Raw genomic sequence first — 21,378 nt, 5'->3', positions numbered from 1 at the left:
ACTACAGCGGGAAGGTAAACGGAGTTTCCGTGCGCTGCTCTGGTTCACCAGAAGCGGCTTTGTCATGCTGGCCACATGACCCAGAAGCTGTACCCTGGCTCCCTCAGCCAATAGTGCGAGATGAGCGCCACAACCCCAGAGTCGGTCATGACTGGACCTAATGGTCAGGGGTCCCTTTACCTTTACCTTTTTACCTATTTTTCTAGAAAAAAAGCACTGGTCAGAGGAAATATGCTTCTGGGATTCCAGGTGCTGCTGTGTTCAGGTCCTGCTTCCAGGCTTCCCACAGACACCTGCTTGACCACTGTGAGAATTGGCTGCTGAATTAGAGGAGCCACTGGCTTGATCCAGTGTGTTCTTAATGTTATTCAATGTACCCAGGATCAGGATACATATTGGCTGGGGTTGGCATTCTACCTACTAGTGTGCGCTCTTCACATTGCACACTATAAAAGGACCTGTGAGCCACACAACTCCACAACCCCCTGCAAACGCCTAACCCACCATTCTTACAAGTGATATCATGGATGGGTTGTGGGTAGTTGCTGTTGTACTAATTCCCCATTGTCATCTGTGCTTGTTTTCCATGCCTATATTAAGCAGGAGGCAACATGTCCTTGGATCTTGTTGTTGTTGCTTGGGTTGTGCCATCAATAAATGTTTCCAGATTATGAAATTTGGTCGTATTTCAGGACTCCCCACATGAATTTACTTCTCATTGGGGTTTATACTTTCCTTACTAGTGGTCAGCCTCAAAGGGCACATTTAAAACAAAGCCCTCTGTTGTGTGTTATGCCTCTTTCTTTTCCTTGATGCCTGGGGGGGGTTAATTAGGCTCTCAGAAACCTTGTATCTGGCCTGTGGGACTCATCCTAGGCCACATACCTCACCTGCCCTGATTGCACCCTCCTTGATATTTTTTTCCCAGCTGGTGTGTTTCCTTGGAACTCTGATACTGCTTCTTACTTGTCTGGGTAGAGTTTAGAAAAGGGTGTGTGCAGAAACTAGCCTATTGTGCAAAAGAAAAACCCATACTAATTGCCTCTGGCCCCGCCCAACACTGGCCTATGGCCCCCAGAATGTTGCCCAGAAGGGAAAGTGGCCCTCAGGTTGAGAAGGCTTGCCTATCCTTGCTTTAAGTATCTTTATGAAATGCATTGATGGCATTTATTCATTTAGAAGTCCATTAACACATGAAAGTCACCATCATGCAAAAAGTCAGTCTTCAGCATTAGGGTAGCTATACAATTGATACCAGTGTGTTTTATCTTCTTTGGCAGTTCCTAAAATGTTAAATGAAGGGAAACATTGATGTGCTTCCTTCTTTGTTCAAGCACACCTTTGACCTGGGAGTAAATCATCATCTTCTTTTGTTTTGAGATATCCAAGAACCTGAGAAAGTGGATGGAGAATGGGGGGGGTCTCCTTTCCTCCTAACACTAGACCTCCAGTGAAGCTGAATGTTGGAGGATTCAGCACAGATTAAAAAATGTACAGTACTTCTTCACTCATAGTTAAAGTATGGAACTCGCTCCCACAAGAGGCAGTGATGACCACCAACTTGGATGACCTTAAAAGAGGATTGGACATATTCAGGGAGCAGAAGGCTGTCATTGACTAATAGTTGTGATGGCCATACTCTACCTCCATTATTTGAGGTATTAATGCTTCTGAATATCAGTTGCTGGAAAGTGCAGGAGGGGAGAGGGCTCTTGTGCTCAAATCCTGCTTCTTGGCTTCTCATAGGCATCTGTTTGACCACAGTGAGAACAGGATGCTGGACTAGATGGGTCACTGGCCTGATTCAGGAGGGTTTTCTTATGCTCTTAAGCTTAAGAAGAGTATCTGGAAGACCAGATCCTGGATTTAAAAATGGGACACCTAAATGAAACAAAAAATATATGTGAGGGAGGGAGAAAAATCCAATGCATGGTTAAACTGTGTTTAGATCCCAAGGAATCAAAGCCACCTTGAACTCAATACAGCCCTAACATTGAATCAAGGCTGCCTTGGGGCTCCAGTAAGATGAAAGGTGGAACATAAACTATAAATAAAGTAATACATTTTGCTTATTGAGCACAAATAGCCATGAGCTCAGTTGCATTTTGACAAAGGACTACTCTGATATGGCACATCAAAGGATGCAAGATTTTGTCTCCTTTGAGCACAGGAAAGCATACTGTAGCTTGATATGTACTTTTTACTGTATGTCTATTGCATTGTTTCAGTGTAAGTTTTCTAATCTGTTCTGGGATTGCCTGTGACTGTGGAGAGCAAGGAACAATTAAAAAAAAGAAACACCAATAAATGAAATGAAATGAAATATGTGCCTGCAATATGTCAGGCTGCAAGCAATGCTTTTGACCCCTGGAGACCAGAACACCTGTTTCTCCAGCTTAATTTAATCCCAGTTTGATGATATGAATCCTCTAACTGCCTTGGGGTGTGTTGGTTAGAGCAAGATGGTCCCAGTCTCAGATGAGCAATGCAGCAAATGCCAACAGGTGCTACAAGAAGTTGCTTAGAAAAGCAGGTCTTCTGAACTATTGCAAAGGAAATCCCTAAATCTTACAGTTCCACTGGCATCTGGAAAAGGGCACAAAACAACTTAAGGAATACAGGGCTCTGGAAAGATAGCTTGCATAAGGAAGATAGAGCAGCCTCCGAGAATGAGACTTCGCCAAAAATGTCAATGCAGACCATTTCTCATTTTTCCAATTGTCATGTTAGTTTGCTACATTTCTTCATTGGGGTGGAGGGAGAATAAAGACCTTATAACAATGCATCATAGAGTGCATTTTTCCTATTTCTTTTGCAAACCATCTCCCCTAATATAATACATTTGTTTTCACCATCATATGCATTTTTATGCATACTTTCCCATCATGTTCTTTCGGGTCAAAGAACCGCGCCGCAAAATTCAGGGAAGTGCCCATTTCAAAGGATAGCTGCATTTTGACTTGCTTTTTGTTTCAAGAAATGCAAATGAGGTTAGAAAATGCAAACCAAATCGCTCCCCATCCCTACCTCAAAGCATACAAATGGGCTGATTTGTGCCAAAGTTGACTTGTACCATGCAAGATAAGATTTCGATGGGATTACATAGGCCTAACAGCATGAAATCAAACCAGGCAGGCAAGGACACAGGGCTTTGGAGGCGGCAGTAATCAGGTGATGAGTGGTGCTTGCAAACCCTGTTTTTGGCAAGGAGCCACTTTTTAAAGAGACAAAACTGCTTCATGGATCGGAGAAGGTTTCCTCATGACATCATTGCAAAGGAGGCAATCACCTAGCATCACACCTGCCCCCTCACCGCAATGCATTTGCTTCAAACTTACAAAAGTGTGTGTTTTCTTTTGCTGCTGTTTTCCCAGACCTGAGCTCCAGAGAAGAAAGAGATGGCTGGGATTGCGCTGCTGCTGGAAAATGTTACAATTCTTTTCATCCGTACAATGTCAATGCCACCCTCTTACATCAGAGTTCAGCACTCTACCCCCACTAAATACAGCTGGGTCATTCAGGATTGCAGAGTGGCTGTGATTGAAATAGTCTTGCTGAATTCTTTACTGCCAAAAACAATCCCACAAAACAGTTAACAGGCCCTCCAAAACAAACCTGATGTCAGGACGCTACCTTTTTGACTGAGGTAACCAACCAAGCTTGACATGACTCATTCAGGAGGGGCTTTCCCCCTAGTTTAATTGGGGAAGGGGGGAGAACTAGGGAGAGAGAGATTTCAAACATTTTCCAAAAGCAAGTAAAAGACTGCCAAAGAGCCTCTGTAACCTTGCATGCCATTTCATGCTTTGTCAAGTGTGCAAAAAATATTTTGTGGGTATATTTCTAGAGGACAACAAGGACCAGGCTGAACCAAAAAAACCTCTCCCTCTCTTTAATTAATGAAGCTTTAGAAAGTGCAATGGTCCTCTACTCCTGTACTATTTGAAACAAGGTGATATTTGTTGAAATAGCACTTCATCCAATTTTGGAAGCATGCAAATATGAAAAAATGTCATTTATGAGGGGGTAGTGTGAGAAAAATAATGTATGCAAACAAGAAAAAATATATATAGCAATTTAGAATCAGTTATGGATTGCATCCAGCTAAATTTTATTCAGTATAGACCCATGGAAATTAATGGACATGACTAACATAGGTCCATTAATTTCAGCAGATATACTCTGAGTACAACTTAATTGGATGTTAGCCTATTTTTAAAATTATTGCTAATCCAACTTTGTGCAATTCACATTGCAATCCTATACATATCTATCCAGAATTAAGCCCCATTGCGTTCAATAGGATTCATTCCTAGGCATGAGTGTATTTCACTATTGCCCTACCACTTGGGGTGGGACCATAGCTCAGTGCTAGAGCATCTGCTTTGCATGCAGAAGATTCCAGATTCACTCACTGGCAGATAGGGCTGGGAAACAATCCTGCCTGAAATCCTGGACAGCCATTGCCAATCTGTGGTATGACTCGGTTAAGGCTGATTCCTATATTTCTGTGTAAGCTCCAAATGACTTGGGAACTGTTATTGCCCAGCATGCTTACATGAATAGATGCTCCTTTAAAAAAATATATGACTTGGCAAAATCCCTCCTCCTTCCCTCAGAGGCCTAAACTTTGATTCTAGAGCTATTTGTTGGTATGGCAAACACAAGGGCAAATTTGTACAGATGTTAAAAGCAAAACACCCTTCTCTCCCCTCTCCACCCCTGTTCTGAAAGTGTCGATTGGGTGCCAGGCTGCAGAAAGAAATTTGAATGCTGTTGCCTTTTCTAAAGCTATCCTATGAAATTTGCACTTCTCCGAATTTTGCAACCCCACAAAATGTGGTTGGATTATTGGAGGGGAAATGACATACAAACTTGAACATACAAACTTGAATCATTTAAGGGGAAGCGAATTACACAAATGTGTATATAGACAAAACTGCACACCAAAATGCATTTATTAGGGGAGAGAGGTTTTAGCAATTCTAACTCTATTTGAGGTTATTCTGACTAAAGTTTTTGATCCTTTACCCCTGCTTGCTTAGTTTCCTTGATGTACTTCTGCTCCTCCTGTGACATTTGATTAAAATATTATTCTTGGGATCCCCAGAAAATTGGGGATCTCCCATGTGAGGAGATGTAGTCATTCCCTCAACCTCCACAGACCAAGTTTGACAAATGGGCAGCACTGCCTACTAGACAATCACCTGACACCGCAATAATGTCACGTGGCCCATTTTTGCCCACATGGTTTGACACCAACAGACAAAGGCACAGTTTGCAAAGCACCAATGATCCACTGGCCAAGTTTTGCAAAGCCTCCTGCACAGAACCCCAGAAGCACTGTAGATGAAACCTGTCTCCCCCAGCCCTGCATAGTGCTTTGCAAAACCTGATAGTCAGCTGATCGTCAGGTATTGGACAAGATGACTATGGCCAAAATGGCCTTGCAGGCTGGAGGTTCCCCATCGCTGCAATCCAGTGAAAGAACTGCCCTTCAAACTATTTTGAATTGCTAGAATTTGAGAGGACAGAGTCTGTGTTGGCAGCATTACCTGGTTCATATTTCAGAGGGGAAATTGAAAGCACACATCGATGTAAGCCTGCCAATCAGCACTGGAAGGAGGTTCTTCGTAATGCAAACCATATTCTCCTCTTCCTCTTCTGAAACCGCTCCGTGACTTCACTTCTGCCCCATAGGTGACTCAGAAGGGATGGGAATCAAGAAGGGGAATTTTAAGCATGCACTGGCAAAATCTGGAATTAAACAAATTGAAAAAGGGACAGATCCCCCGCCCCCGCATGTCCAACATCTAAGGCATTTTGCTGTATCTTTTCAGGAATATTACAGGCCACAAGTAAAGTTCATGAGGAAGAGGTGTAGAGAAAATGGCTCGAGGCAGAATCATACACAGACTGTATGAAGGGCCGCGCTGGATCAGGCCAAAGGTCCATCTAGGTCAGCAGTCTGTTCTCACAGTGGCCAACTAGATGCCCACAAGCAGAACTTCACCACTTGTGCAACCCAGCAACAAACAGTAAAGGGAGAGAATAGCCATCGTGGCTAATAATCAGGTAGCCTAATTCACCATGAATTTGTCTCACCCTCTTTAAGAGGCATCCAAGTTGCTGGCCATCATTACCTTTCATGGGACCAAGTTCCATAGTTTATGTGCTATGTGAAGAAGTCCTGAATTTTCTAATATTCAGCTTCACTGGATGGTCCTATTGGGTTCTAATATTATGAAAGAGGGAGAAATAACCTCAGTCATATATAATATAGCCTGAGACAACTATATACTCACTTTCTCAATTGCAGGGGGAGGCTGGAGACAATTCTGAAGGTGGCACCATTGAGGCTTCACTGTCTCTGATGTAGGAAATAGTCATTTTTAACTAACTAACTAACTAACCACATACATACATACATACATACATACATACATACATACATACATCGTTAGGTTTTGCAGGTATTTGGTGCAACTTTCCTAAACTGTTAAACTACACATAACAGTGAGATTAGTGTAAACCAGGGGTGAGCAAACTTTTTCAGCTGGGGGCCGGTCCACTGTCCCTCAGACCTTGGGGGGAGGGGTGCTGGACTACATTTTGAAGAAAAAAAATGAACGAATTCCTATACCCCACAAATAACCCAGATATGCATTTTAAATAAAAGGGCACATTCTACTCATGTAAAAACACGCTGATTCCCAGACCGTCCGCAGGCTGGATTGAGAAGGTGATTGGGCCGCATCCGGTCCCCGGGCCTTAGTTTGCCTACCTCACTCTGAAAGGCAGATTTCTACCCTGTTTTCCCATCCCTGGTATCTAAAAGTCATTGCAAATTCAGCAGTCCATCAGACAACAAGCACTCTGCCCCACTGAGCTCTGGCCCTTCTCCAAAAGGCAATAAAATAAAATAAATGGGATGAAAAATGGGGGCAGTGATTTAACCAGAGACAACTCCCACACAGGCCAGTCCCTCTTTAGCATGGTGCTAATATCCTCATATAAAAGGGGCAATCCAGGGTTGCAATGTGTATGGCAGATCTTCCTTCATTACCTAAGGACCTCTGGACTAAAACAAAAGGAGAGCCACGTGCCATGGCAGCCCTTTCCTTATAAAACTAATAATCCAAAGGCAAATGGAAGTTGTTGTTTTTTAATAGGGAAACATCTGTCCAACAGCTGCATCCGTAGAGCTGATTTCTGGAGTTTATATAATTTGCAAAAGGTTCATAAAAAAACATAACGATAAAATAATTACGCTTCATATTTATCAGCACCATCATCACCATCACCATCATCAGTTTGGAGAGAAGGGGGAATGAAAAAGACGCTTCTTGGCTTCTTTGAGATTTGGCCTCTCACATCCTTTTGCACTCCAGGGAGATCAAAGAGGCAGCTGAGAAAAAGCAGATGCTGCTCAGTTCTGTTTCCCTGACTCGCGAAGCTGTGCCATTTCTGCGCCCTCTTCCAATGGAAACAGGAAAGCAGCACCTATCAAAGCTCGCAGGACGTGTAGGTGGCCCCTTTCCAGCCTTCTCCCAACATGCCAATGCACTGGCTCCACCCTTTTCAGGGCAACAGTTGCCAACTTAGGAAAGTGGTACAGAGTTTCTTTTCTCTTAACACAAGGGTGAGGAACCTTTTCCAGCCAGAGGGCCACATTCCCGTCTGGACATCCTTCCAGGCAGTGCTGGGTGGCACCAGTGACGGGGGGAAATGTAGTAGCCAAACATAGGTTGCTAGGTGTCACAGTGGCCTGGGTGGGCTACTTCAGAGTAATGACTCTACACAGCTCTGCATTTTATCCTTTTATTGGTGCTGTGTATTTACAGTGCTCAAAGCAATGTTATTTACAGATAGTGTGACATGTTGTCAGTCTTCCTCAGTACCTCCGAATGGAGGTTGGCGCGTTTTTCTCCAGCAAAGAAGCTTGGGGAGACCCAGCCTCTTCCCACGATGTTTCTTGCGCAATTCCGGGGTGGGCGGGATCGGCCTTCCCCCCTTGCTCCCCCCTTCCTGTCCCACCTTGGGCAGTGGCTCCGCTACCTTGCCTGAGCCTCGGACACCACTTCCTGCTTCTCCACTAGAGGCGGAACTCTCCCTGCTTTCCCCAGCGTTCGGGGATGGGCTGGAGCTCAAGATGGGAGGGACCTCCCGGTATCCCCTGTCCCTCACACTAGGTAAGATTCCTGTTGTGCAAAAGCTTGTTCTTGCCATGCAAGTGCAACAATATTTGGTCGTGCGCTTTTGTTTTGCCCTGCATGTCAACATTCCATCAGCGCAACAAGTATACAGCAAAGACTTTAGGTTAGGGCTATGTTAAAGGTAAAGGTAAAGGGACCCCTGACCATTAGGTCCAGTCGTGACCGACTCTGGGGTTGCGGCACTCTCTCATCTCACGTTATTGGTCGAGGAAGCCAGCGTACAGCTTCCAGGTCATGTGGCGAACCAGAGCAGCACACTGAAATGCCGTTTGCCTTCCTGCTGTAGCGGTACCTATTTATCTACTTGCACTTTGACGTGCTTTCGAACTGCTAGGTTGGCAGGAGCTGGGACCAAGCAACGGGAGTTCACCCCACCATGGGGATTCGAACCGCAGACCTTCTGATCGGCAAGCCCTAGGCTCTGTGGTTTAACCCACAGTGTTACTATTGTCTTCAGGAGAGGGTGACTGGTTTCCCTCTATCAAACTAAACAACCTGGTTCTCCTCACCCCCACCCCCACCCCACCCCAGCTTTCCCCCTTCTGGTGTCCTCTTTTGTCTGCTTGTCTGTTATTGAATAATGGCCGGCAGGTCTTGGGTCACAGCCACACCATATATTCAAAGCATTCTTAAAGCTCTTTAACAGTCATGCAAAATGTCAAGGGTCATTGGTTGCCTTGCTGTTTCACTATGGGCATCTATGTTTATGAATTAAGCACATGCATGTTTTATACAGATGTGTCCTTTGCCCTGTTCTTTGGCGTCTTTCCTGGCTTTCCTATCTGCAATCCTTTTAAACAATAAATAAAAATAAACTGTTGTAGGAATATAAGACGCTGCCTCATACCACCGGCAGCGGCTCTTCAAGATAACAGGCAAGGGTCCTTCCTATCCCTATCTGGAGATGCCAGGACTTGAATCTGAGACCTTCCACATGCAAAGCAAATGTTCCATCCACTGAACTGCTGCCTTTCTCCAAAAGACTCTCTCCCTGTCCCCACCTACACTGACTGGCAGTGACTCTCTAGGGACTTTCCCAGCCATACCTGGATGAAGATTGAACCTGGGACCTTCTGCGTGCTGCAGTCCTTTGCCACCTCATTTGTCCTGCCTGATTTTGTAGTCTTTGGTCCTGGAAATCTGGACCAGAGATTCTGAAGCAAAGACGTGGCCCAGTTCCTTAGCCAGAAGCAGAGCCAATTCCTGTCCTCAGCTCACTTCAAACCCTTTTCCTGATGGGCACTGACGTCAAAATCAACCTGGTGTAATTAAAAGCGGCCTTTCTGATTCTCTGCCTGCCAAGAGTGCAGTCCCCGGCAAAGTGCCTTTGGTGAAAGGAGGAAGAAGAACAGATGGGTCCTTACAATAATGATAGCCTCCATTTCGGGATCTGAAACAGCAACAGAAGAAGCTGAAATCACACAGACTGGCAATATAACCCTTAAAGTGATGCAGACTACAGCCACACTATACATTTAAAGCAGTTCCTGCTTTTAACAGGCATGGCTTCCCCCAAAGAATCCTGGGAACTTTAGTCTGTCATGGGTGCATGGATCAGGCCAAGGCCCCATCTAGTTCAGCATCACACAATGGCCAAGCAGATCCTCATGGGAAACCCACAAGCGGGACCCAAGCGCAAGAGCATTTCCCCCTCCTGTGGTGTCCAGTAACTGGTATTCAAAAGCATTGCTGGTAGCTATTGATTGCCTTGTTCTCTCTTTTTTATAGATATAATAATCTTTATTAAATTTACATATCCAATAACTAATATCAAAATTACATTTCACATACATCACATTTTCTTCAGCTTTGTTTCTACATAAAGCAAAAATTCCCAAAATTCAAAAAAGAATAAAAAAAGAAATCCCCAAAACAGGGGGAAAAGATCCCTTGATTGCCTTATTCTCCATGAGTTTGTCCAATCCTCTTTTAAAGCCATCCAAGTTGGTAGCCATCACTGCCTCATGTGGGAGTGAGTTCCATGGTTTAGCTTTTTGCTTTGTGAAGAAGTACTTTCTTTTATCTGTCCTGAATCTTCCAACATTCAGCATCATTGGTTGTCTGCAAGTTCTGGTGTAATAAGGGGGAAGGGCAGACCTTTCTCTTTCCCCATGCCATGCACAATTTTACATACTTCTATCACTTCACCGCCTATTCTCTAGACTAAGAAGTCACCATAGCTGCCAAGTTATCCCTTTTTTAAAGGGATTTTCCCTTATGCTGAATAGGCTTCCTCGCGAGAAAAGGGAAAACTTGGCAGCTATGGAAGTCACAAACATGGCAACATTTCCTCACAGGGGAGTCCTTCCATCACCTTAATCATTTTGCCCTTTTCTAACTATACAATACCCTTTTGGAGTACTGTGTCCAGTTTTGCACCCCACCATTTAAGAAGGATGTTGACAAGCTGGAACATATGCAGAGGAGGGCAACCAAGGTGATCAAGGGTCTGGAAACCAAGCCTTATGAGGAACGGTTGAGGGAATTGGAAAACGGAAGGTTGCCCACCTTGCCCCTTGCTGCACCACCCGCCCCCCGCCCCCAAGAGGCTCCCCCCAACTATCTGGAACAGATCTGGGGAAGATACAGGACATGCACACAAGTAGGAGGGAAGTCCAATTGCTCAAGTGGAAGTCATTTCACTCGTGTTCATTTAGTTGAATAGTGTCCAAGGAAAGTGATGAGATGTTCCTGGTTTGTTTGTTTTTTAATATTATTATTATTAAAGGAATATATTATCCCCACTTACCCTAGTGTGGGTTAAAGAAAAAGAACACCAGCATGAATGGTGAAAACAATGTAGGATGAATGAAGCAGATGCCCTTTTCTTTGTGCCAATGATACAGCCTTGGCATCCTTGGATGGCTCTCTTTTGGACCGCACAACAGCACTCACAATCACATAAGCAAACCTAAACTAATCCTGTTGCAGAGTTTCAAAAAATGAAATAAAATAAACATTGTCCTAGTTATAACTTAACTAGTTGATGGCATCAAAATTCAGAATTGGGGTTGGTTGAGAAATGAACTTTTTAATTTTATTGTAGTTTTTTTTTATTATTATTACAGAGATGTCACCCTGGGCTCCTTCGGGAAGAAAGGAGGGCTATATATGTGAGAAATCAATCCATCAAAATAGATAACCTTCCTCAGTTTGGGGAGGGTAAAGCAAAGCTCATTATGAGCTGAGCCAAAAGGCCCTCTGAAATTTGGGCTTGGCTTTCAGTGACCAGCAATCTTTCATAACCAGACTTGCTAGACAGTCTTCTTTTTTGACCTCATTTTGATGGTCCCTAACAGGCCATCCTACTGAAGGTGACATCCACAAAAGGCATTGAAAGTTCATGGCTTCTGTTGAAGAATCCTAGGAACTGTTGTTTGTTAAGGATGCTAGGAACTGCAGCCCTTAAAGGGATAAACTACAGTTCCCTCTAGGCAGAAGCCTTGTGACTTAATTGTGGTTTAAGTTATGGTTGCCATATTTCAAGAAGTACAAATCCAAGTACAGTTCCTCCAAAGAAAAGTTATTGAGCTTTTTGGGGTGGGGTGGGGGGTGGAGTGGCATTGGCAGGTGCCTTCAGAAATCTCCATCTAAAAGGCAACAAGGAAGCGACCGCTGCTGAGCACTTCCGTTTCTGCCAGGGAACAGACAAAATCCCAGACATTTACTATTTTGTTGAAAATCGCCCCCGGTCGCCAACCCCCCCCCTGACATATGGAGACCCCCAGATATATGGTGAACCTATTTTAAGTGTAGAAGACAGGAGTGCCTGGTGTGCTCTGGTACATGGGGTCATGAAGAGTTGGACATGACTAAATGGCTAAACAACAACAATTTTAAGTGTAAGGCATTGCAATGTGGCAGTACTTGTGCTTTGGAACTCACAGCCAATTTTGCTTAGGCACGTCAACTTGTTCTAGATGCCTGCTGATTCCCGACCGCCCCTGCCCCCCCCTATTTCAGATAAATAGTGCAGTCACCTATATTCTTTTTTAAATGTATACTGGTTTTCTGTGTGTTTTAATTATTATTTTACGTCTTACTAGGTTTTTTTCTTTAAGAAAAAAAGTAGCGTGGAATTTACCTGTGTTCCATCAACAATTTTATAATTCACAACACTTACGGTAGAGAGAAATTTGAATAATGAGTTTACGAATCTTTCTAAAAATTAATAATCAGGTGATGGGAATGACCCCCTGCCTGAGCCCCTGGAGAGCTACTGCCAGTCAGAATAGAACAACACTAGGCTAGGCAGACACACAAATTATGTCCAAACCATCGCTGCCTTGGGGTGGGATTCAGTCATGTATTGGCAATTCAAGTCATGCAATTAGAGTCGATCAGGAGGTCTTGCACCACAAACCTGCTTCTCCCTAATGATCAAACTTTTAGCAATAAGTGATGGGGAAAGGCATTGAAAAGGGTGGGATAGCATTTGCTTTGGTATTGGGATGGGCAAATCTGATCATTTCAATTTCTCTCCATTTCTCATTTTTCCACTCTCAGGTTCAGTTCTCCACATTTCCACATCCGCTTGCTTTTTCTTTTTTAAGTCCTCATGAAACTTCTTCATCATCTTGGTAAAAAATTCTCCTAACATACACAGATTTGTGTGCACTTTTGGCCAATGTAACATATTTGCAAAATGTATTTTGTCTAACATATTGTTTCCTCTAGTATAATGCAGTTTTGTATGCTGCTTTTGCTAACCTACATGTGTTTATAACACATACAGCTTACCTTAGCAATTGCATTTCTGCACATATTATGTGGCTGCAGAATGGCATTGCAAAATATGGGAGAGTGTGAATTGTGAAGAACGGCAGTGTTTCAGTTTACATGTTGCTTCAGGAAGTGATAGGTCACCTTCAATATGAGGTTTTCCCCTGCCCCAGTGAGATCTAACCTCCTTGTAAACAAATGAGTGAATCAAATAGCCAAAATTTTCTAGTCTCCCTGCAGACAAATGAGGATGAATGCTCAGTAATCAGGTCGTCTCACCTGGAAGTACCTATAGCAGACCTGGTATAAGGCAGATTCCTAAAGGCAGAGGAGAACCCTTGCCTCAATTTGCTAGGGATGGGTTGGCCGTCAGAGGTACAAGCTGGCATTCGTTTGACTGCCTGTGCTTGCATCTAGGGACCAGCTGCACAGTGGATCACAGAGTGCCCTTTCTCTCCAGGCTGGAAAGAATCCACCTTCCAAAATAAGAACACTATTAAGGGAAAGCCTGAGATTTGGAAGGAGAGAGGTTGTCACCTGCTCAGCTTCTCTGAATGTTCTATTTGAAAAAAAAACACAGCCCTCAAAAGATTTATGAACATTCTACTCCATAGCATTCTGAGCTGAAAGGCTTGAGTGTCTCCCAGGTTTAATTTAAATCCAAAACTCTCCAGAACTCATTGCTACGACTGCTTTCAAAGGGAGGATTCAAAGTGAGTTTTGTGAAAGGGAGTATGGTGGTAAATCTCTCCCCCATGCCACAAATTTGTAAAGTTTTGTTGATGTGTCAAGAGTGGAGTAACAATCAATTCCTCTTCCCAGGGAACCCTGGAATATAACCCCTGGAAGGGGCCAAAAGCATCGTCTATTCCAGGCACCCCCAAACTTCGGCCCTCCAGATGTTTTGGACTACAATTCCCACCTTCCCTGACCACTGGTCCTGCTAGCTAGGGATCATGGGAGTTGTAGGCCAAAACATCTGGAGGGCCGTAGTTTGGGGATGCCTGGTCTAGTCCAACCTTCCAAACAGCACGCTGAATAAGGATTTGTTGTTTGAGGGAAGCCATGACTTTTTTAAAAGGTATCATAGTGTTTAAAATACATGGTGTGCATGTTCCCTTAATTGGGCCTTCATCCTAATCAAACAGGCCTCTTCTTACTTTTTCATGCAACATTTCTTTTTCAAATGGCTGGTTATGGGAAAATGACTCATATTTAGATTCTCAATTTATGAATTGCTAATATTTGGCTTTGAGGATCAAATGTTTGCTGAAGGATGCTCTTTTTATAAACTTTGACCAGCCTGCCCACTGAGAGTCCTGAAGGAAGCCCTTTTCTGTGACAGTCAGGGAACACTTCCCTGCACCATCCTCCTGGGTTGCTGTTTATATTTCGGCTGCTGGCTCTTTGCAGGAGACCCCATTTCTAAACACTGCATCCCTAAGAACAGGCATGCACAAACCTCTCTGTGAGTTCCTCCTGGTGCTAATTTTAAAGTCTGGATCACCGAGCAAAGCAAGGGGTGCAAAGGGAAAGCTTTGCCAGCAATTCTGCCATAGCTGAATGCTACATTCTGAAAACGGACCACATATATATATGTTGGCAAGCTTGCCACTTGATATAAACAAGGCAATCTATAAATCTGGAAGATCCGGAAATAATAAGGAGTTCATGTTAGGACACTGGAGCTAGGAAATAAACAGCCAGAGAAACCTTTGCTAATCCGATGTTTTGAACTACAATTCCCCATCAGCCCCAGCCACCTGAACTAAGGTGATACATTTTTGTTGGGGTAGCTTTGTTTCCTATTGGACTACATAAAACTTTCAGATGACGTGGGGCTCTTATGATCAAAACAAATGAATATTCATTTCTCACTTGACCAGACAGAGCAAAGTTGGCTATAAGTGTCAATGACAGTGTGGCTCAGTCTTATCAATTGCTACAAAACAACAAGATACTTTAGGCTCCATTAGTCCAAAACATCCTTGCTATGCTACATGTTTCTGTATCTCGAAGAGGAGATTGTCACAGCTCACTCACTACCTGCCTGAATGTGTGTGTGTGTGTGTGTGTTCATTTATTAACTGCGAGGAAACCCTCCTTGGAATTTGAATCACATGTATATATGCCCTGTTGCCCTCCCAAAGTGAATAGATAAGAATACTCTGTCAGGAAGGAGAAACTTTTCTTCAGACTGACAGCCGGATTTCATTCTGGGCGAACTTGGAGGGTGGGGCACATACCAGGGGTGGGTGGGGCCAGAGGCAAAATTGGGTGGAGCAACACATGGAAATGTTCCTTTTATACGGTAGGCTAGTTTACACACTCACACTCACACTCCCCTCTGTACCCTGCATCCAGGCAAGCAAGGGTTGTCATTAGAATTAAAGGACATATTCCAGCATGACAAAAACTCTCAAGGAAAGCACAAAAAAGAGGCAGTGAAGGCAAGACTGAGGGGCCTGGAGAACTGAATTCAGATGAGTTAATTTTGTTCTGTGTGACAATTCTGCAAAAGCCTTGAAACAAACCCAACAAGACAAGATGCGAAACAAACAAGCTCTGTGCTAAATGGTCTCATTTAATTCTCAAGAGTTTTATTTCTACAAATGTCATAAACCAAAACAGCCGGAAATCAGTCTGTTTTGGTGTAGAGATACTTTGCTGTGGTGCTAGAGAATCAGTCTGAAATCCTAAACCCATCGAGGAGACCATGCAAAGCTAAAACAAAGTCATTTACAGCGAACATTTTTTTTACAAAGGAAATAGTAAAAAATACATCATTTTTCATAGAAAAAAGCAAATATACAAAAAACCAACCCTGCAGGCCCTTGCTGCCTACAGAGAAGAGATCTATGCAAATCAGGCATCCAAAATAGGCAATCATGAACCCAGGAATGGAAAGGCTATTCTTTGTTGTAGTTGTTCTATATCTGAATGTGCCCGCTGGTATATTTTGGATAAAATGACAATGTCTGTGTATTACATCCCCCCCTTCCTTTGTTCAAAAGACTTTTTGGAATATTAAATCAGTTTATTGGGGACAACTCCTGGGGCAGATATGGGGGTGGGATGCAATTCTGTTTCTCTCTAATTAGCACCACTTTAGCACCATGGCTGACAAGCATTCATTGAAGTCCAGGACCCCAAAGTTCATCCAAGGCACTTATCTAATCATCTGCATCACTATTTTTAAAAAAGCAAAGAAAACAACTATTGCTCACTATAAAGATTCACTCTAAATAAATAGAAAGTAAATGTTCAGTTTATAATCTTTGGCAGAATGTGATATGGCATGAGATGAGATGCCAATATTTAGAGAGTCCTGCAATAAAATGTTGTGGCGTGGGACACTGTTCAAGATTTCTACTGGTCCATTCCATTTCCCCTCGCCCATGTTTTCTGACCCACCCACTGCTTAGTCAGCATTCCATGGCAATTGAGCATGACCAGCTCTCATTGCCTCTTTTCTCCTTTTTTTTTAACCTAAAGATATGTTGAACCTATGCAGACTTTGAGATTCCCTCCAGATCTACTGATACTTCTGTTATATATGGATGGTGCCATTTTGGTTACATAAGTGATCACATTAGTGCTCGGAATGAACTACTTCACTGAATTAATTCAGCTCTTTCTGAGCTACACCAGAAAGCAGTTCCTATAATTTCCAGGTGAACCAAATGTGAATTAGTTTTTTTTCACATTGCACTGTGTGTGTGTTTTGATGTTTTCTTCTATTTTATACCTCTCCAGAGCAGCTTTTAAAATTCTGGTGTCTAGAGAGATAGAGGAAAAGAATAACACATAGCACTACATGAAGGAATTATGAATTATTATAAATTTGTTAATTGAATCAGAATGGAATTTGTTCCTCTTTGCAGGGAATAAACCGGAACTGGAATGAATTCCTTAAAATAAAATAAAAACAACTTTCCAAGCGCTCTATGACACTCAGAGCCTGGATATTAGAGGAACTGCTATGTCCAAATTCCCAGCAGACAGACAAAAGCAAGCTCTTTGGATCACAACTGTGGATTGGGCTTGATTTTAAAAGGTTTTAAATGGGGTGTGGGGGTGTGAGAATGATAAATGATTAAAATCCAACCCTTAAAATAGCTGGGTGAATGTTACAACTCCATTCATCATGGAGACAGTTGGGATCTGCATGGGATCTAAATATATACTTACTGAATACAAGGAAACAAACCAGATCTATTAGTTCTCTAATATATATGTTGTGGTTAACCCCAACATACATTATATATATAAAAATAATAATAATAAAATAAAGCCCCACATCTGTACAAAAACAGGGGCAAAGCAAACGCTCTGTAAGTTTCTAACAAAATAAAGATCAACTTCTAGAGATCACTGCATAATTAAGATATGACCAGCTCTGCTGAATAAAATAAATTGTAGGTAATTGTAAATAAAACAATGCTGTCTAACGTACTACCAATCGAAATGTGCCTGGACAGGGGTTCTAGTTCCTTCATTTATTTTTAACACCCCTAACCTTCCTAACTTCCTGCAATTGTTTGGCCAGCAAACCCAGCTATTCCACATTTTTTCCCTTTGTTTGAGAGAAATTCCCGGTTTATGGAGGTGGTGCTCTTTTGAAAGGCAGCTTTGTTTTTCTGACAGCTAGGTGTGTCTTTTGCACTATCCACAGAACAGTCTACCACATGTTGTTTCAGCACTGCATTTAATGGACCTGTTGTTAACCCAAGAAAAGAATCCAGGGAGACTTGGATTCTCTCTCTCTCTCTCGCACTCCAACACACCCAATCACACACACAAACTATCACACACATAGCAAGGCCTCCATAGTTATTCAAGCTAACGTTCACCCTTAAGCGGTAGGTTCATTCCATGAAGTGCAAAACTCTTGCCTTTGAGCAATCTAAGCTGTGCACCAGAGAATAAGGTGTTGAACACTCCGCTCTCAAAACCTGACCCTAAATGTTTGAAAGTAATATTAATAATAATAAACACTGAGCTGACACCAATGGGATGTGGATAGTTAAGTCAGAATGTGATTCCGGCAGCAGTCTTTGTCGTCCCTGAAAGAGTTTTGACCAAGAGGGCTTCGTCGTACTACATGCCAGGACCGACCACCATCATGTGTGGGCTTCCCATTGCTTAGGAATAGCACCGCATCCTCCTCCCAACAGACGGGGTTCCGTTTCTTACAAATTTATTGCTTCACGGCAAAGATTCGGAAGGCGTTTCCTTCTGTCTGTGGCTTTAAGCTGGAAATACAGAATCAGAAATAAGACAAAGGGAAGGCATAAGCAGTTTTTCCATCACAGGAGTGGGGGGGGGAGCCCCTACATCTTCTTTTGAATGTTTTAAATAGTTGGAAAATTGCATAAAGTAATATTTTCTTCATAGGAAGCCTCCTGGGGACCACATCTCCAGCATCTGGTCTTCTGAACAGCTTCTAAGTAGGGATATTCTGGTCTTATCTATGATGACCAAGAAGCCATTTACCCTCCACACTTTTGTCTAGTCCTCCCCGCCCGCCCGCCCGCCATCTCACAGCCAATAGGAAATTCTTTATATGAATTCCCCCGCCCTGAAAAGACTGGGGGGGGGAATCTCAGGAGACTCTCCAATGGCTGCAAGAGAGGAGATAAGATTCAAAGAAAACTCAGCAGGCCCTGTCTGAAAAGCTTGGCTCTTTTGGTTGGCGGTGGGGCATAGCAGTCAATGTTCCTCTGCTAATTCCTCTGTTCAAACTCATTTAAAGGCAATGGGGATTTTATTCTACATTTGAAACCCTGAAACCTATTTCAAAATTGAGATGGCGGCTGGCTGATGCAAACAAATTTGTTATTTATAGGGTTGCTTGCTTTACTAGGTAGGCTACTTCCTCCCATCCACATCCCCAGTGGATTTTTTTAATGAATTATATGGAAAATGACCCTTGGCTCCAAACAGTAGAAACATGGTTGGCTGACTGAGGCCCCATCCACACCATACATTTAAAACACTGTTATACCACTTTAATAGTCACGGCTTCCCCCAAATTACCCTGGGAACTGTAGTTTGTTAAGGGTGCTGAGAGTTGCAAAGGGACCCCCTATTCCCTTCACAGAGACACCGTTCTTCCTCACCGTGCTCAGAGTATTCAAAAGTTGCCTTGCTGACTCGCCCTCCCTTTTCGCTTCCATCAAAGGGAGAAAAAGGCAACAGTCTTGGAACCAGTCACAACCCTGGGAGTTTGGGCTTTTACAGAAGTCCCAGTGTGAGCTATCTTGGGATATTCCCAAAAGCCTTTTCCTCCTGAGGGAGCAACATAGTGAAGCTTACGCAGGACTGAGAAGAGCACAGAGGGAGCTATCCAAGATGTACTTTCCCAGAAACCCCCATGGGATCTAAGGCAGGAATGATGAGGGCACCATGCCTGGCTGCTTGATGTCATATGAGATCTAGGGGCCTCCCCACAAACTAACTCATAGAGATGTGCTTAGCATCCTACAGGGTCAGTGTAAAGAAAAAGAAAAAACCAATTAGAAAAGCCAGCCAGTGTTTTACTGCCTTGTTATATGCTTTCTAGAAGTGAGATTCTACTAATGGGGAGGAGGGACATCACTTCCGTTCCCTTGAACAAGGATGGGGAACTTGTGGCTCTTCAGATAACATTGGACTACAACACCCATCATCCTTGACTATTGGCTGCACTGGCTTAGGCTGATGGGAATAGAGTCCAACAACATAAGAACATACAAAGTCAGACCATTGGTCCATCCAGCTCAGTGTTATCCAGACTGACTGGCAGCTGCTTTCAAGGATTTCGGGCAGGGGTCTCTCACAGTCAACGCTGGAGATCCTGTGGATTGAACCTGGGACCTTCTGCTTGCAAAGAAGATGCTCTTCCAGGTGACACCTCTCCCCAAACATATGAGGATCACCAGGGACAGGCTACAGCTCAGTGGTAAAGGCCATGTTTTGCAAGCAGAAGGTTCCAGGTTCAATCCCTGTTGTTTCCAGGTAAGTCTAGGAAAGAATCCCACTGGGAACCCTGGAGAAACACAGCCAGTATGACTAGATAATACTGAGCTGGTTGTGCCAGTGGTCTTTCAGAGCATGAGGCAGCTTCCTATGATTCCTATCCATGCCAAAGGACCGTCACTATTGTAAAAGGAAATATCAGAACAAAGTGATGAATCCCTCTAAATTTCTGTAATTATTTGCTCTTACTGGTTCTCTTCTCAGACAAAGCAGAAACATGGAACGTGCCTGAACACCACCTTTCTTTATCCCCACTGATCACTCTCAAGAACAATACTGTGAATCAATTCCTTATTGAATACTTTGTCGTACAGCCATCACAGATTTATGGAATTTGTAGTCATAAGATGTGGTGCTGCTCAGTAAATCAGATGTGGAGGAACAGACAAACTCATAGAGGGGAAAGTCTCGCCAGTGGTGTTGATAATGCCAAGATGTCCTGTATGGAACAGCTGCAGGGCCGTCTTGAGCAGATCGCGCGCCCTGGTGCTGAGGGGCGGAGATCGCTCCGCCGCCCGCCCCGCCCTCGCAGGGCGCAATTGGTTTCCAGCCCCCCGCCGTGGTGCACTGCGCCACCGGGGGTCTATGTAGAGCCGGCCCTGAACAGCTGCATATTCCTGCAATGCCTGGGGGTTGGACTAGATGGTCCTCAGGGTCCCTTCCAACTCTATGATCTATCAGTCTATGATCTACTAGTCATGGTGGCCCTATGGAGTCCACATGCTCATATGCTCTCTCTCTCTCTCTCTCTCTCTGAGTAGCAATTGTGTGGAACAAATGTGAGAATTGCTATTGTTTCCTGCTTGCGGATGTCCTGTAGGCACCTGACTGGTCACTGTAGGAAGAGGGATGCTGGGTGAGATAGACCTGCGCTCTGATCCAGCAGGGCTCTTCTTCAGTTCTTAGGTTGCAGAACAAGGAAGACAACAGAAGAACCATTTCATAAAGAGCCCAGTCAGGAGAGGGGTGGCTGCCTTACCTTGCAGATTGGATCCCATTCTTCAAAGAGCCACTGTAGGATTTCTTTTTCTCCACAGGCATCACGTCCACGTACCCACCAGCATTGTCCCCAATGGCCCCTGCGTGCACAGCTGCTTTGCAGATACTGGAATTCTGAAAGGTCATAGAACAACCACAGTTATTTGCAAAGGGGCCCAGAGGCTCAGAGGCATCGCATGGAACTCAACCCATGTTGCATACTAGCTGGGACATTATTCACACAAACACAGTTCCAGGATATCATTTTGTTATCACTTGGCCTGTGCCAGGACTGAGGGCACAGGGCATTCAACACCAGCCCCAACGCTCAGCATCCTGGTCCAAAATTAATCCTCAATTCCCTCATCGTCAACCGTGACAGCAATGTCCACCCTGGTGCCTTTCAAAAAGCAGCATTAATTTTAAAAAAATTAAAAAAATA

At 43.7% G+C, this 21,378-nt stretch overlaps 1 protein-coding gene across 1 annotated transcript in view; it reads right to left on the bottom strand.

Moving 5' to 3' along the window:
- Positions 1-15,516: 15,516 nt before the first annotated feature.
- Positions 15,517-21,378, bottom strand: part of CRISPLD2 (cysteine rich secretory protein LCCL domain containing 2) — a 46,629-nt gene continuing 40,767 nt past the window's right edge. Inside the window, exons 14-15 of the mRNA XM_035118260.3 lie at positions 20,938-21,071; positions 15,517-18,193 (exon numbers count right to left, since the gene is read on the bottom strand). Coding sequence (XP_034974151.3) covers positions 18,139-18,193; positions 20,938-21,071 — 189 coding nt within the window. The 3' untranslated portion in view covers positions 15,517-18,138. The remainder of the gene's footprint in view (positions 18,194-20,937; positions 21,072-21,378) is intronic.

This window comes from Zootoca vivipara, chromosome 6, assembly GCF_965207765.1.
Source record: "Zootoca vivipara chromosome 6, rZooViv2.hap1.1, whole genome shotgun sequence".
Classification (NCBI taxonomy): Eukaryota; Metazoa; Chordata; class Lepidosauria; order Squamata; family Lacertidae; genus Zootoca; species Zootoca vivipara.
This window is presented reverse-complemented; position numbering and strand designations above follow the sequence as displayed.